The sequence below is a fragment of the Montipora foliosa genome, chromosome 12 (assembly GCF_036669935.1).
Source record: "Montipora foliosa isolate CH-2021 chromosome 12, ASM3666993v2, whole genome shotgun sequence".
Classification (NCBI taxonomy): domain Eukaryota; kingdom Metazoa; phylum Cnidaria; class Anthozoa; order Scleractinia; family Acroporidae; genus Montipora; species Montipora foliosa.
In genome coordinates, this window is record NC_090880.1 from 40,245,286 (window position 1) to 40,258,526 (window position 13,241).

Here is a 13,241-nt window from a genome sequence, read left to right on the forward strand (position 1 = left end):
CAAAATCTTTCCTTTTCCTTGTGTTTGCGATTATGCTTGCGTTCGCTTGTGTTGTGTGAAAACGAAACACAGCATAAGCACAAGAAACTCATTTAAGGACCGTGCCTACTGTTGTTATTGCGCATACGTTCTGCGCATCTCGAGATACTCGGATTTCCTATCGGTGATGCTTAAAAATACAGGGATATTTTTCCACGGTTTAAAACTATCCGGAGAAAGTAGATCTTAGTAAGTACTCTTGGTATCCAAAAAGAAAATTGGGGTTAACCACGCATTTTTGAGAGATAATTAAGCTTCAATTTGAGAAAGAACGCCATACATTGCTTTGTATTTTAAAGCTTTTTACAAATATTATTCATGAGTTATCTTTGAAAAATGCATAGTTGCCCCCAATTTTCTTTTTGGATCTCAATAACACTTGTTAAGATCTACAGTTCCTGCACAGTCATAAACCGGGGCAAAAATATCTTTAATTAGTAGGCACCGTCCTTAAAGCACTCGTTCCAGATTCCCCGATGGGGGGTGCTGTGTTTGATTTTTACTCATGATGCTTTATGTCGACGTTCGTTTTCACTAGCATAAGCTACTTATACTTGCTCTTGCGCTTTGCACTTGTGATTGCGTCGCTAGTGTAAACCAACCTTTAGTTGATGATGACTGTGTGTGTAATACAAGAGGTGATTGACAACAAAAGTACGTTCTAGAAAAAGGAATTACCCAACTTGTGTACGACTTAAATGCATTGGCGATAGCTGCGAACGCTTCGTAGAAATAAACGGATGAGTTAAATATATTGACTGTGATTTATTCTGGTTACAATCACCTTGCGGCCGGGGAACTCCGAATACTGGTAGCCTATGGCAGGTTGTCTTCTCCCTTATGCTCGTTTAATAACCGGCTTTCACTTAATACAGAGCTAAAAACCGTCACACTGGTCTGAAATTGAACAGACCATATCTACAGCTCAGTAACAATGTTTAAGCTGACATTATTTCGTAGATGGCGGCAAACAACGTATCTGCAGGATCAGAATATTCCAATATGGTAGGAACAGATGTTGTTTGCTAAAATCGTCTTTTCCCCCAGTAATTTTATACTCTTTTACTGTCAAGCTTTCACTATTTCGCTCTATCTATTGATGGTGGATTTTAATTTTAAAAGGTAAAAGTTAAAAGAAAGTGTGTTTTTTTTGTAAAAACCGTTAAGGTATTTAACGCTTTAACTCAAAGGTACTTCCAGTTAACGAATACAGAGCTTAAAACCGTTCTAGTCCGAAAGAAGCACACGCCTGGTCTGAAAGTGAAAAGTCAATATCTAAAGCTCAGTAACAATGTTTAATCTGACATTATTTCCTAGACGGCGGCAAAAAACGTATCTGCAGGATCAGAATATTCCAATAAGGTAGGAACAGATGTTGTTTGCTAAAACCGTCTTTTCCCCCAGTAATTTTATACTCTTTTACTGTCAAGCTTTCACTATTTCGCTGTATCTATTGATGGTGGATTTTAATCTTAAAGGGTAAAAGTTAAAAGAAGGTGTGTGTTTTTTTTTTTGTGAAAACCGTTAAGGTATTTAACGTTTTAACTCAAAGGTACTTCAAGTTAGTGAATACAGAGCTTAAAACCGTTCTAGTCCGAAAGAAGCACACGTCTGGTCTGAAAGTGAAAAGACAATATCTAAAGCTCAGTAACAATGTTTAATCTGACATTATTTCCTAGACGGCGGCAAAAAACGTATCTGCAGGATCAGAATATTCCAATATGGTAGGAACAGATGTTGTTTGCTAAAATCGTCTTTTCCCCCAGTAATTTTATACTCTTTTACTGTCAAGCTTTCACTATTTCCCTCTATCTATTGATGGTGGATTTTAATTTTAAAAGGTAAAAGTTAAAAGAAAGTGTGTTTTTTTGTAAAAACCGTTAAGGTATTTAACGCTTTAACTCAAAGGTACTTCCAGTTAGTGAATACAGAGCTTAAAACCGTTCTAGTCCGAAAGAAACACACGCCTGGTCTTAAAGTGAAAAGACAATATCTAAAGCTCAGTAACAGTGTTTAATCTGACATTATTTCCTAGACGGCGGCAAACAACGTATCTGCAGGATCAGAATATTCCAATAAGGTAGGAAAAGATGTTGTTTGCTAAAATTCTACTGAAGAGCACATTAACAAGTGGTTTGACAAAACATCCACTGAGTCTCGTGATCCTTCACAAATCTATTCATACATTAAGAGATACATACAATTTATTGAGCGTCTCTGAAAAGGGCTTTTTCAAAATAACAGTTATTATTATATAGATACTGATGAAATACCTGGATTTCTCCTTTTACTAAAAAATCATATCTTCGCCGCACGCAGTGGACATATCACTTTTATCTTTCACATGTACATGTGAGAATATAGGTGTCGTCATGGTAACGAACACGATTAGCCAATAAAACGCGAGCTTCTTCTTCATTGTAACATACTTTTGTGCTTTAATACAATTCTCCTCTACTACATTAACATTTTTATTGCAAAATTGTATATTATCATGATTTGTTTTTCATAACATTCATATCTTGTTTCATGTTACACAACATGCGGGTTTTAGCGGTTGGTGACCACTTTTTCATCATTTCGAAAATGAGTAAAACAAGTCGTTTTAATATCTATATATTACTATAAATACACAGGTGATTATACAAAATCGCGCGCTCTCATTGACTCGCTATCTCGGATTATCAGCCGATAATCACCTCGACGGACAAAATGGCTGCCAGTAGTCGTTTTGCCACTGTAAGTGAAGATGATTTTCGCGTTGAAATGTTTTTTTTTTTCTTTCTCTTTTTTGAAATAAACACCTGTGTATTTATACTAAAACAATTATTCGCCTCAGGCTCAGTGATTATCGATAATCACCGATAATCAATTGTTAAATAAACAGAACATTACATGGCCGCTTGGGGATACGAATTTTATCTTCTCGTGCTGAAAGTATCTCGCACTCGTTTGCTTCGCTCACTCGTGAGAGATACTTCCAGCATGAGAAGATAAAATTCGTATCATAGCGCGGTCATGTAATATCTTTTATTTAGTATATACCAAAACAGTGGATAGCGTTGAACGCGCGCGCTGATTGGCTACTCAAACTCCGGATATCCATTGCTATTCACCTCCGAGCAATTCGTGCGGAATTTGCGCACGAAAATGATAAAAGAATTAAAATCATCTTTTTGTGCTATTTTATTTCACTGGTTTAGTATATACTGAAACAACTATTCACCTCAGTGTCGGTGGCTAGTGGTGGATATTTACCGAGCTGCGAAGCGTCTCGGTAAATATCCACCACTAGCCATCTCCACTTCGCGTCCGACAGTAATTCTACAAGATGGATCGGAATATTGAGGGTGCCCCTACGTCTGGTCTGGCTGTTACCGATAGTAGATCGATTACAAAATTTGTCCGACAGAAAGCTAGGTACATTCTTTGTGTGCTGTGCTCGACAAAATGATTTATTGCCGGTAATGTTTTTTTAACAGTTTCGGCCTGTGATCGATAAGCCAATCAGTTACTGCATTGACTTTTCTACTAAAGAAGACAGAAACATTTTGTTGCTGTTGACGCGATAACGTGCTTAGGAAGTAAACATGTCTTTTCCTTTTTGGCAATCCAATGCGAAGCTGAAAGATTTTCGACTGTGCCGAAAAAAAGATTAAAAGAATATTGCTTACTTGGACGTTTCTGCAGTCCACAAATGAGTTTAGTATTACACCGCAAAATACATTTTCGAAAGCTTTTACTTAGAGTGTGCTCTTAGTACTCCATGGCCTTTCCATAAGTTTCAAAACGCTTCGGCGCCTACGCTAAGGTTGTAACATCACTAAGCATATTCAAGTGTGAACATTATTTCTTTGAGATATGCTTTACCTGGGCTTCGGAACACGATCTTTACTTTTTGAGGTACAATGGCTGACACACATTTTTCGGGTTTTCGATGTTCTCTTCAGGATAATATATCGCTTCTTTGGAGCACAATCACAGCATACAGGCAAGAAGTGTTGCAAGAAGTTGAGCAATTGGATCAAAAGGTAATCGCGCTGTACTCAAGGAACTAATGAAACTTAGTTGAATGAATAATGCTCGAACCATTTCGATAGAATGATTTCCACGTTAGTAATAAGGTTATAAGGTGCGGTAAAGACTGTTCAGGGTGGGTGGCGCTCCACAGTTCATCCCGGACACTGTGCCATAAAGCAACTTGAAGGACTTCTTCTACCCCTGGATAGGATTCTAGTCCAATGCAAGGTTATTCCTAAGTAACCAATTTCCCATTTACAGTATAGGAAGACAAGAGACTATGAGGTGAGAAAACACATGCCCCGTACATGGACCTCTTCCTATGATAATCTTTTTCAATCTAATTTTAGCTCGTAGTCAAGCTGTGAGGCTATTTTAGGAAAGATCATGCGACGGCGAGAAAAGTCTTCGTAAGTTTCTTCACAATGACATCTGATCCTCTGACCATAGGCCGCGCGGCCATGGGGACGAAACTAAAAATAACTTTCACAGCGGGGCGCGAAGCTTAAAATTGATTGATTATCATAGGAAGAGGCCCATGTATGGGGGATGTGTTCTCTCACCTGATAGTCTCTTGAGGAAGATTATTCGACATGAGCACAACGTCACGACTAGTTCAGTGTTGTGGATTTATAGTCTAGAAGCCAAATTCAAAATAAGCCTTATTTTTCGAGTTGGCTGGACCCCCTGAGTGGCAAGCTGTTCTTGGTATCATTTTAAAGCTGCTTGTTGCCACCTGGAAAACGTGTCCAAACGCCTTCCGCGAAATTCTATAGACATTTTCACTGGAACCATTTATAACCTAGCATTTTGTTTAAAAACATTGCAAATCAAATTTCTTGCGTCATATCAACAATCAACGAACTATTATGTCAAAAATATTCATTTCAAACAAATTCAACCATTTAACCTCTAATTTAAGCTATTGTAGTTTTCCAGTCTTCCACTGTCGACATGTGTTGAAATCAAACTTGAGAGCACTTCATTTTATATTTCAACGTCTTGCAAGGCAAATAATCATCTCTTTACGTCTAAAAACGCTCTTCATTGCACTCTTTTGCTTTCAGGCACACCAGAAGTCGAAAAATACATAAAATACTGCTTAATTGTTAAGAAAAGCTATACCGGAAATGACTAATTTCCACTTTCGGTTCTAAGTTTGTTACTAGGGACCTTAAGCATGCTCGACAATTACGAGAACGACTACGACAAAATGACGTAAAGTGTCAAAGAGACTGGAGCGAGAACGTCGTTGTTGTCGGAAAAAATAAGACTTAAGCATCCTGACCGAAGACGACAACGACATCTTCATAAATTTTTTTAAAGCATTTACAGATTTAAAGAGAAAAGGAAATTTCGGACTATAGGGATTCCACGACAGAAGGAATTCATTGACTTAAATAAAAACTGAGGACTCACTGAGCTGTGCGATAACTACATTCTGCTGCAGATAGAGACGTAGCGTTTCCAAAATAGTCTCTTTTAATAGTCTGTGGCTTAACTATTAAAAATCCGATAGAACATATGACTGTGAGTAAACTAAATCATTCACTAAAAGAGCAATAAGAAAATCACCGACTAAACTATGCAATTTCACTAAGGAGACAAGTAACAAAAGCTTGATTTACTCATGGTTTTCCCGCTCCTTCGGCTGCCATCACCTCTTCAAAAGTAGAAACAAAAAAGCTTGTATTTAATAATAATTTCAACTCAAAGCGCTTAAATTCACACATTTGCTTCTACGAATATTTAATGATACATTTAGCAATTAAATGCTTTGGAATAATACGCTATTTGGCTATAAATTCAAAGGAAAAACTTACGTTCTCACAACAACGACTTCGCTGCACTTTTGTCGTCGTCGACGAAAGCACGAGGACGAAAACAAACTTACAAGCATGCGTAGTTTGTCCTTAATCGAAAATTTCGCTTCCGGTCGTCCTCGCTCTCGTAATCGTCGAGCATGCTTAAGGTCGCTACTGAAATGGGCGGCAATAACGTACATCTTTTGTTAGAAATAGTTAGTGGGTTTATTTTTTTATAAAACACACAAAATCAAATCATCACTCAAACAGTTCTATTACATATTAGAAATCATTGCTTGATTTTGTCATGTACACAATTTGTAGAAAATCATACTTTTCGTGACTTAATAAAGCTGGAAAAAAACCTTCAACAAACCTTGAACTTCATCGTGTCAGATATTTGAAAAATTATTGTGTTGTTGTTGTAGTTTTTGTTGTTGCTTGAATTTGCGTATGATTCGTTTATATCTACGCGTTAAAAAATGTCAAACCTAAATCGTTGAGGTCAGCGGTTTTATCCAAGATGCCGGTCACGTGGAAGAAATTTGTCTTCTTGTTTACCACATCTTAAAGTACTGTAATTACCTCGTTTTCTGCCTTGTTTTTGATATTGTAATTGGAACAGTTTTCTGATATAGCTCTTTTATAATATGTAAGCATAAATAAGGTAAATGTAAGCTTCCACTTCATAGCCATAAGAACCCTACGGCGCATGTTCTCCTATACAGATTTTCCCAGAGCCATGGGTCGATCCGAGGCTCTGGTTAAGAATTGACCTTGTAACGGACAGGTACCTGGAAACCTCAATAAAGAATGCTGAAAAAGCCAAAAGAGGTAGCGGATCTCCTAAGAACAGTATAAAAGGGCCTTGGCAGAAATACCCCAAACAGTGGAAAAGCTCTCTGGCAACGGGAAGAACAAAACAAATATGACAGAATTCCTCAGTGGTCAGGAAATAGCTACGCAAATGGCTTTGGAGAGCGCGTATTCTTCTTTGCAGCTGGTGATAACTGCATGCGATTATCCGTTGCTGATGGCAATGTTATGTCCGACCAAGTAAAAAATTTGAATTGAACCCACGAAGAAGTGGATACCAGAATCCTTCTTCACGCCAAGCATGCAGATGACCATGGTCAAGGCACCGTAATCATCAGGTCTCCTGATAGCCATGTTACAATGCTGGCTTGTCATTTCCAGAATCGTATTCCTGCACTTTTACTTGTCCATAAGAGCCTGAAGACACGCACCATATTCTTAGACATCCCAGCCATAGCTTAGAAGGCTGGAGTTGAGTTACGTGACGCTCTTCCAAGGCCGCATGCATTCACTGGCTGTGACACGACCAGGGCCCGGTTGTTCAAAAGCCGATGAACGCTGATCCCAGATTAAAAATTAACCAAGAAGTTTATTTCTCTACTCCCAAACGCTGATATTCGGGAAAACTTTACATTAGAGGAACTCAATCTTGAAAAACAAAAATAAGCAAAAGGAACTTTCACCACAAACTGGAAATCATGAAACGAAAGTTTACGCTAATCCTGGATTAAGTTAATAGGCTTTCGAACAACCGGGCCAGCTCTTTTGCAGGGAAAGGAAAAAAAATGTCCCGACAGGGAATGTCGCGGAGCCGTAGCAGCGCTTGGGAGATAATTTTCCTTACAGGCATCAACGTTCAAGAGAAGTGAGAAGTTTGTGTGCAAATTGTATGGGTTTTTCAATGATCACGATGACGTAAAGGAGTGCAGTTACTTACGTTTTAGCTTAACAAATCAGCAATCTCAACACTTCACGCCCAGCCTAGATGCTTTGGAAAAGCATACCTGGCGTGCCAACTCAACCAGCAATCTGGCGCCGCACTCCTGAGGCAGACCCGAGAGTACCATGTTCCGTTGTCTTTGGATGTACAGTTACAAATGATACCATTAGCATTGACTGGATGTCTCTGCCACTGGCTCCAGAGGCTTTACTAGACATGATCATCTATGGCTGCATTGGGTTCTGCTGAAATGGGTTCTGCTCCACTGGTCACTGCACTTGCAACCGGAATGGTCTCTCTCCGGCGTACAGATGCTTGTCAATGCGGAGATGATCGCAATAACCCCCATATCACATGGGGATCTAGTTACTTCAAAGAGAGCAACAGTGATACAGAATAACTTTAATGTATATTAAAATGAGTTATCCTTGTGTTCTAATTACATATATATTGCAGCATCATTGCATGCTGACTGGTGACAATATTTCTAACAATGTCCACGAGCATTTCCAGCTCTGTGACTTGCTAATTCTACTCGTCTGATGAGAGATACATGCACCTCTTGCTGTCAAAAAGATAGAAATGTAAATTGGAAGTTTCTAAAGTTTATTAACTGTGTTACCTTCATTTTCCGCCAGTAGACAAAAACGCTCAGCATGTAGTGCAAACAAACACAGGCTTCCTTGTTCCGTGACATAATGTGACAGTTTAAGTTGTGCCGACGATATACGGTATTGTCATTATTTTCTTAACAATTAAGCAGTAATTTATGTATTTTTCGAGTTCTGGTGTGCCTGAAGAGCGCTTTTAGGTGTAACGTGATGATTATTTGCCTTCCAGGACGTTGAAATATAAAATGAAGTGCTTTCATGTTTGTTTCAACACATGTCAACAGTGGCAGACTGGAAAACTACAATCATACACAAAAGTAGTTGGGAAGGTTATGTAACTGAACCGCACCAGAGCTGTATTTCAACCCGCTCCTGTTAAGGACGGTGCCTACTACTGTTATTGCGCATACGTTCTGCGCATCTCGAGATATTCGGATTTGCTATCGGTGATGCTTACTAATACAGGGATATTTTTGCGCGGTTTAAAATTATGCAGAAAGAGTAGATCTTAGTAAGTACTATTGCCATCCAAAAAGAAAATTAGGAGTAACCATGCATTTTTAAGAGATAATTAAGCTTCAATTTGAGAAAGAACGCCATACATTGCTTTGTATTTTAAAGCTTTTTACAAATATCGTTCATGAATTATCTTTGAAAAATGCGTGGTTACCCCCAATTTTCTTTTACAATTTCAATAACAATAGTTAAGATCTACATTTCTGGAATAATCTTAAACCGGGGCAAAAATACCTTTGAATTAGTAGGCACCGCCCTTCTCTTTTAGCTTTCCTTTCAGTCATGTTACAGCAGCCAGGCTAACACACTTGCCCATTGAGTCACCGTTCCAAGATTAGTTCCGTCGATTTCCCTTGGCCTAATATTCGGGAATTAGGGACAACTGGATGGACGTTAACACCTTGAGTGGCCGCTGATTGGATGCACTTACGGGAAGATGCGCGCCCATTCCAATTGAAGGGGGGGGGGGGGCGCGCTTTAAGATGTGATTCAAAAATGATATGGAATTTTTGGCTGTCAATCACAAGTCTCTTATACGCCTTTCATCGATGACGAAGGACAGCCGGAAAACAATACGTAGCCACAAAAATGACAAAAATCTGTTTTCTTATAGATTGTGAATATAAGTAGGATACAAGGTCTCAGGGGACCTCCTGGATACAATGGTACTCAAGGTCCTCCAGGTGACTCTGGACCACGTGGTCCTCGTGGCTACAATGGTACCCAGGGTCCTCCCGGTATTTCTCCGACCGGAGGTGACATCACGCTTTGCAATTATCAAGAGAAAAAGAGCTCTGAAAAAACCCCTAGTTCCTATGCTGCTGCGGATGTCTCAGTAACAGAACAAAGTGTAGGTTACCAATTTATTATACGCCCGTACGCAAAACGAGAACAAGCCTCATTTCAGATTTATCTCTCTTTAATCAAAACGGGACCTAAGTGTTCTTCTTTTCAAACTCATCAACGTTTCTAAACCGGGACAACCCGGTCTGGCTACATTTCTTTTAACTCATAATTCGATTACTTTGTTTGCCTGATACGAATTAATCACATAGCATTACATTGGCAGGCTTCGCTAAGACAATAGGCTTCGCTAAGACAATAGGCTCATATTTGCTTTCTTGCCTTCGCAAAGGTCTCGCCTTTACCTGGTCTCACTTAAGGTTAGGCATAGACAGATTCTTCTCGGCAACTTTTAAGCAACTTTTTCAATTCTGAGCAACTTTTTCGATTTTCCGAGCAACTTTTACCAAAATGACAATTTTTGATACATTTTGCCATTTTAAATCAAACACCGAACGAAATACCTTGCTATAAGCACGATTTTCACTGTATCTTTGGGTGTTCTTTCTGTGGTGTATCTTCCATATATGGATGTCCCGTTGGATGTCCTTTGGTGTATCTTTCATATATAGATGTCACGTTGGGTATCCTACATACATACATAAACACATACATACATACTTTAGTTGGTCTCGCAGGTGAAAAGACTGGCAGCCATTGGCTGATGTGGACCTGTGTTAATAGTCCTGTGTTAATATTCCAAATATAGAACAGCTACCTGTATTGCTCAAAGCAAAATGGCGGAAGCCATGCAAGAAAGCGAAGACCCTACTCAAATTGCTAGAGAAAATGGGGCAGCGATGACGTAACGTGAAAGGGCTTCCATTTCGAGAGAACGTAAAGTTGCTAGAACGTCGGGCATGTACAAGGCAAGTAGGATGTCAAATCCAATGACCAAAACTTCGGTTCAAGACCGAATCAAGGAATGTCCAGATCATCACTTCGCTTGTGTCAAAGGGCAGCTACGATGTGTCACAAAGAAGACCATTGTACAGAAACATTTGCAGTCCCGAAAACACTTGAATGGCATCGCCAATATTAAAAGGGACAAGGGCAAAAGCCAGAGTATTGAGCAATGTCAGCAAGGGCAAGTGAGTGGGGCTACTTTACCAATGGATATGCGAGTCGTTCGCGTTTTTAAGTAGTTGAGACACTCCTTATGGCTGGCATACCGATTTTCAAGATAGATGTTTTGCGCCCTCTTTTTGAGAAGTATGCCCATAGTCTTACTGCAAGTACACCAGAAAAGACGTTATTCCTTCTGTGTTGGCAAGGGAACAAGAAAAAGTCAAGGCCAAGCTTCAGGAAGTTAAAGAAGTGTTGGTTATATTCGATGGGACTGCCCGATTTGGCGAGGCACTTGCTATTATAGTGCGTTATGTCCAGGAGGATTTCAAGCCGACACAACGCCTAATGTGCCTTGGGATTCTTGCAAAGCCAATGAAGGTGGTTGAACGTTCCCAAAGACTGATGTCCAATATTGCTGTTAAGCACAACTTCGCATCAGACATGGTACTTGCTGCAATGCGAGATGGTGCTTCAGTAAATGGGGCTACCATAAGGCAACTACTATTCTTTTATCCCAATATTCTGGATGTTGTATGTTTCTCTCATACAATTGATAATGTCGGATCTCAATTTGACTTTAGCATTCTGGACTTATTTTTCCAATACTGGGTGAGTTTGTTTGCTCATAGTCTTAATGCGAAGTTACTTTGGATAGACAGAACTGGGCAGTCAATTAAGCCCTACAGCAATACACGTTGGTGGAGTAAGTAGGAGGTGCTCAAGCAGGTGTCCGACTATTTTGGTAATGTGTTACCGTTTCTAGAAGAGAATGTGCATCTTTCCCTGCTATCCGCCAAAATCTGTTGGATATCTGAGAATCCTCAAGACCGTCAAGATCTCCGCTTAGAGCTCGCCGCTATTGTTGATGCTGGTATTCATTTTGTTAAGTCAACATGCACCTTTGTAGGTGACGACCGCTTGATATCTTTCAGCTGTTGCTCAAGCAGTTGGGGTAGGCCACTACCCTTACACCACGGCTGTTGCCAGAGAAATTGCCGAAATGGCGATGCTACCCTCCAAGCTAGATTGATTGATCAGGATCAAGAGAAGTTCAGCGTCTTGTTCCGAATATAGTACGTGCATTCAAGGTAGCACGCCTTTGTTGCCCAGTTCAAGTTCAACTGTTAATGCCTAATGCTGCAGCCCTCCAAGAATTCAAGAATTTTCCCTTTGTGGATGATAACACCATTGCTAGCCTTGCTGCTGCGGATGGTATTGTTGACTTGAGTGAGGAGCAGAAACTGGCATGGTGGGCAGCACGTCGTCACACCCTCCCACATTGACTTGTTAGGAAGTTACTCCTCATTCAGCCCAGCTCTGCTGCTTTTGAGAGGGTCTTCAGCTTACTCAGCACTCTGTCTTCTCAGCAGGACAAATGCCTTAGAAGACTGTATTGAAGCATCTGTTATGATCAGATACAATGAGTGCCAGAGAAAGGCATGAACATTTTCATTGCTACTGCTTGGACTTCTTAAAGAGCCTCAGTCAGCGTCCTATTTGTTATAGTTTTTGTTCGAAAATGAAAGGGAAATTTTCATTGCTTGGAGCCTCAGTCAGTCTCTTATTTGTTATAGTTTTCTTTCAAAACTAGTACCTGCTATTATTGTATATCGTATGAATTTGATACTTCAAACTCCCAATTCAATTGAAAATATTGTTAAGACAGCTCTAGCTCAGCCAATGCAAATGGATGTATTTTTTTGATTCAATATGTTGCTAAGCCAACAAAATGGCGAACTAGTGAGCCTCTGCTTGATCTTTTGAAGCTGTGAGTTTAGAAACTTGATTCTTTATCATTTTTCAACAAATCAGGCAACAAGAAAGTGAATAAATATATTTTTTGAACAACTTTTGAGGGTATTTTTGGAAAACTTTTAAAGATTTTTTGGGCAGAATCTGTCTATGCCTGGCTTAACAGGAAAAGCTTGACCTGCAGATTTCACCTAATATGATCGACGTGCCTGGAATGACTGGACCTGCTTGACTTGGCCGAGACAATTAAGTTATAGATGGTGTTCACTCACACACGATGGTGTTCACTCACCTATGTTCGTGCACAAAACGATAGCAAATTATGGCTCACGTTTTGCATTATAATAGAGTCAAATTCCCAAAAGACTCGTTCGTCTTTTGTTCTGTGCACCAACATGGCTGCTGTGACGTCAGGTGAAAACCACCTATTGCCTTAACTATAGCTTGACATTAATTAAGTGAATAATAAGATCAGGTGAGATCTGGTCACATCTGAGCTTGTCTGGCCTAGCCTTCACAAACGAGATTTTTTATCAGTTGATTTGATTTCTTGGAGTTTTGTCCTTCCTCCCTCTTTTATTTATTTATTTATTTATTTATTTATTCGTTCCTTTATTCATTCGTTCGTTTGTTCATTGAGTAATTTATTTATTTATTTACAGGGTAAGAAAATTATCGGAGCCAATTGTGCCACAAATGATGCCAAAGTCGTCTTATTGAGCAGCACCGAAACTGGCGGAACGAGAACGTACCAATGTGACTGTACAGGTACTCAAAATACCGGAGTTTCAAAGATGTATTGTGCGGTTCACTTTTGGGAGTGCTGATCTA

General features: G+C 39.6%; 1 protein-coding gene across 7 annotated transcripts in view; it reads left to right on the plus strand.

The window, feature by feature from the left end:
* The window catches only part of LOC137980045 (collectin-12-like), a 42,638-nt gene that overhangs the window by 27,340 nt on the left and 2,057 nt on the right, over window positions 1-13,241 (plus strand). For 2 of the 7 annotated variants that reach the window (XM_068827392.1, XM_068827387.1), the window contains exons 5-11: window positions 1,000-1,044; window positions 1,357-1,401; window positions 1,719-1,763; window positions 2,075-2,119; window positions 3,990-4,070; window positions 9,361-9,597; window positions 13,073-13,241. The exon at window positions 13,073-13,241 is cut by the window's right edge and continues 2,057 nt beyond it. In XM_068827392.1, coding sequence (XP_068683493.1) covers window positions 1,000-1,044; window positions 1,357-1,401; window positions 1,719-1,763; window positions 2,075-2,119; window positions 3,990-4,070; window positions 9,361-9,597; window positions 13,073-13,237 — 663 coding nt within the window. In that variant the 3' untranslated portion in view covers window positions 13,238-13,241. The remainder of the gene's footprint in view (window positions 1-999; window positions 1,045-1,356; window positions 1,402-1,718; window positions 1,764-2,074; window positions 2,120-3,989; window positions 4,071-9,360; window positions 9,598-13,072) is intronic. The other 5 variants (XM_068827393.1, XM_068827389.1, XM_068827390.1 and 2 more) reach the window with 4 other exon arrangements.